This window comes from Terrapene carolina, unplaced genomic scaffold, assembly GCF_002925995.2.
Source record: "Terrapene carolina triunguis isolate 2854851 unplaced genomic scaffold, T_m_triunguis-2.0 Scaffold28182, whole genome shotgun sequence".
Classification (NCBI taxonomy): Eukaryota; Metazoa; Chordata; order Testudines; family Emydidae; genus Terrapene; species Terrapene triunguis.
This window is the reverse complement of record NW_020692533.1, coordinates 1-3,565: the sequence shown is the minus strand read 5'-3', so window position 1 is coordinate 3,565 and position 3,565 is coordinate 1. Positions and strand designations below refer to the sequence as shown.

Here is a 3,565-nt window from a genome sequence, read left to right as displayed (position 1 = left end):
AACTAGGCAAATACAATTTAGATGGGGCTACTATAAGGTGGGTGCATAACTGGCTGGATAACCGTACTCAGAGAGTTGTTATTAATGGTTCCCAATCCTGCTGGAAAGGCATAACGAGTGGGGTTCCGCAGGGGTCTGTTTTGGGACCGGCTCTGTTCAATATCTTCATTAACGACTTAGATATTGGCATAGAAAGTACGATTATTAAGTTTGCGGATGATACCAAACTGGGAGGGATTGCAACTGCTTTGGAGGACAGGGTCATAATTCAAAATGATCTGGACAAATTGGAGAAATGGTCTGAGTTAAACAGGATGAAGTTTAACAAAGACAAATGCAAAGTGCTCCACTTAGGAAGAAAAAATCAGTTTCACACATACAGAATGGGAAGAGACTGTCTAGGAAGGAGTACGGCAGAAAGGGATCTAGGGGTTATAGTGGACCACAAGCTAAATATGAGTCAACAGTGTGATGCTGTTGCAAAAAAAGCAAACGTGATTCTGGGATGTATTAACAGGTGTGTTGTGAGCAAGACACGAGAAGTCATTCTTCCGCTCTACTCTGCTCTGGTTAGGCCTCAGCTGGAGTATTGTGTCCAGTTCTGGGCACCGCATTTCAAGAAAGATGTGGAGAAATTGGAAAGGGTCCAGAGAAGAGCAACAAGAATGGTTAAAGGTCTTGAGAACATGACCTATGAAGGAAGGCTGAAAGAATTGGGTTTGTTTAGTTTGGAAAAGAGAAGACTGAGAGGGGACATGATAGCAGTTTTCAGGTATCTAAAAGGGTGTCATAAGGAGGAGGGAGAAAACTTGTTCACCTTAGCCTCTGAGGATAGAACAAGAAGCAATGGGCTTAAACTGCAGCAAGGGAGGTCTAGGTTGGACATTAGGAAAAAGTTCCTAACTGTCAGGGTGGTTAAACACTGGAATAAATTGCCTAGGGAGGTTGTGGAATCTCCATCTCTGGAGATATTTAAGAGTAGGTTAGATAAATGTCTATCAGGGATGGTCTAGACAGTATTTGGTCCTGCCATGCGGGCAGGGGACTGGACTCGATGACCTCTCGAGGTCCCTTCCAGTCCTAGAGTCTATGAATCTATGAATCATTTTCCAGGATAGGTTGTAGATCGTGGATAATGCGCTGGAGAGGTTTTAGCTGGGGGCTGTATGTGATGGCCAGTGGTGTTCTGTTATTGTCCTTGTTGGGCCTGTCCTGTAGTAGGTGATTTCTGGGTACCCGTCTCGCTCTGTCAGTCTGGTTCCTCACTTCCCCAGGTGGGTATCGTAGTTTTAAGAACGCTGGATAAAGATTTTCTGGGTGTTTTTATCAGGCATTCTTAAAACTACAATAACCCCCTGGGGAAGTGAGGAACCGGACTGACAGAGCGAGACGGGTACCGGACAGTCCCTACGCAAATGAATAAATGGACACAAATCGGACAGCAGGAATCGTAACATACAAAAGCCAGTAGGAGACACTTCAACCTCCCTGGACATTCGCTAACAGATTGAAAAGTTGCCATCCTGCAACAAAAACACTTCAGAACCAGACTTCAGAGAGAAACAGCAGAACTACAATTCATTTGCAAATGTAACCCCATTAATTTGGGCTGGAATAGGGCCTGGGAGTGGCTGACTCATTACAGAAGCAGCTTTGCCTCTCCTGGATTGACACCTCCTCATCTATTATTGGGAGTGGCCCAATCCCCCGTGATCCAACTGGCCCTGTCCACACTGGTTCTCCACTGGCGAGGGAACTCCCTTCCCTTCATGTGTCAGTATATTTACGTCTGCATCTGTCGTTTTCACTCCAGGCATCTGTAGAAGTGGGTTTTTTACCCACGAAAGCTTATGCCCAAATCAATCTGTTAGTCTTTAAGATGCCACCAGACTCCGTGTTGTTTTTGTGGATACAGACTGACACGGCTACCCCCCGATACTTGTTCTAGTGATGTTATGGGTTGTAATTTCATGAAGATAGTTATGAGGCTGAAAATGTGTCCTCATGGCTTAAAACAAGCCCAGGAGCAAACTCTCCAGGAGCAGAGGGGCAGTTCACACCTCGGCCCAGCCCAGCCTCACAGGAACAATGGCTCAGGCAGCAGCAAAGGATCTGTTGGACTCTCCAGTGAGTCACCCCCCTTCCCTTGGTCAGTCAGTAATGTTCACCTGAGGGGGGGGGGAGGGGACAAGCCAGGAGGGAAGAAAGGACATGATAAAAGGGAGAGACGTTTGCCAGGCTCTTCCTCTCTCTCTTCCACCTCCAGCTCCAGACACCACCACCAAGCGACTGAAGCGCTGATCAAAGGGGAGAGCCTGGCTGAAGGGCAACCAGCCAGCCTGTGGTGAGAAGCAGCTAAGTTTGTAAGGACATTGGAAGTGTTCAGATCAGCTTAGCACGCGTTTTGCTTTTATTTCATTTGACCAAATCCGACTTGTTGGGCTCTGATTTATAATCACTTAAATCTACCTTTACAGTTAATAAATCTGTTGGTTTGTTCTCCCTGGAGCAGTGTGTTTGGTTTGAAGCGTGTCAGGGACTCCCCTTGGGATAACAAGCCTGGTATATATCAATTTCTTTGTTAAACTGACGAACTCCTATAAGCTTGCAGCGTCCAGTGGGCATAACTGGACACTGCAAGACGGAGGCTCCTAGGGTTGTGTCTGGGACCGGAGATATTGGCTAGTGTCATTCGCTTGCAAGTAGCTGGGAGCAGCTTACATGCCAGAGGCTGTGCGTGAGCAGCCCCGGAGTGGGGTTCTCACTGCGGAGCAGGGCAAGGCTGGCTCCCAGACTCGAGGATTGGGGTGACCGAGCAGATCCTCGGCCCAGATAACACCAGGGGAACGTCACACCCCTCCCCAGCGTGGAGATGCGGCTGGCTCTGGGGCGGGGACACAGCTGAGTAGAACACCGTGACAGAAATCGGGGCAGCTCCCCGAGTGCCCACCTGGATGCCGAGCCCGGGCCCCGGGGCAAACCTGTCCAGGCCAATCTCCTGGGAGAGGTTGCGGGGGCGGCTCCAGGACCGGCCGTCGTCCCGGCTGCGAATGAGCATCGTGCTGGAGACACAGGGCTGCGGCTGGTGGATGCAGAGCGCGTAGAACAGGAACACGGAGCCGTTCGCCCGGTCCACGGCCACGGCCCCCAGGTTCAGCCCGTCCACCCGTGTCCCGTCATCCACGATGAACGAGCTCGGGGACCACGTTGCACCTGGGCGAGAGAGACGGCTCTGCCGGTGCCCCTCACTCCCGACCTGCAGCCCCTGCTCTGCTAGCACCCCTCACTCCTGACCCGCAGCCCCCTGGGTTCCCCCCCACTCCGCCGGTGCCCCTCACTCTCGACCCTCAGCCTCCCGGGCTCCCCCCCGCCCCGCCGGTGCCCCTCACTCCCGACCCGCAGCCCCCCGGGCTCCCCCCCGCTCTGCCAGTGCCCCTCACTCCCGACCTGCAGCCCCCTGGGCTCCTCCCAGCTCCGCCGGTGCCCCTCACTCCCAACCCGCAGTCACGCACTCTCCGCACACACCTCCGTCAGTGGAGCGCCGCAGGGCGATGAATTTGGCCCC

The 3,565-nt window shown here is 52.2% G+C and overlaps 1 protein-coding gene across 1 annotated transcript; it reads right to left on the bottom strand.

The window, feature by feature from the left end:
- Nucleotides 1-2,761: 2,761 nt before the first annotated feature.
- LOC115271473 (sialidase-1-like) lies at nt 2,762-3,562 on the bottom strand (the record flags this gene model as incomplete). The annotated part of the gene is made up of 2 exons (XM_029914035.1): nt 2,762-3,213; nt 3,526-3,562. Coding segments are annotated over 2 exons (489 nt in total), but the record flags the coding sequence as incomplete, so codon positions are not given.
- Nucleotides 3,563-3,565: the final 3 nt, after the last annotated feature.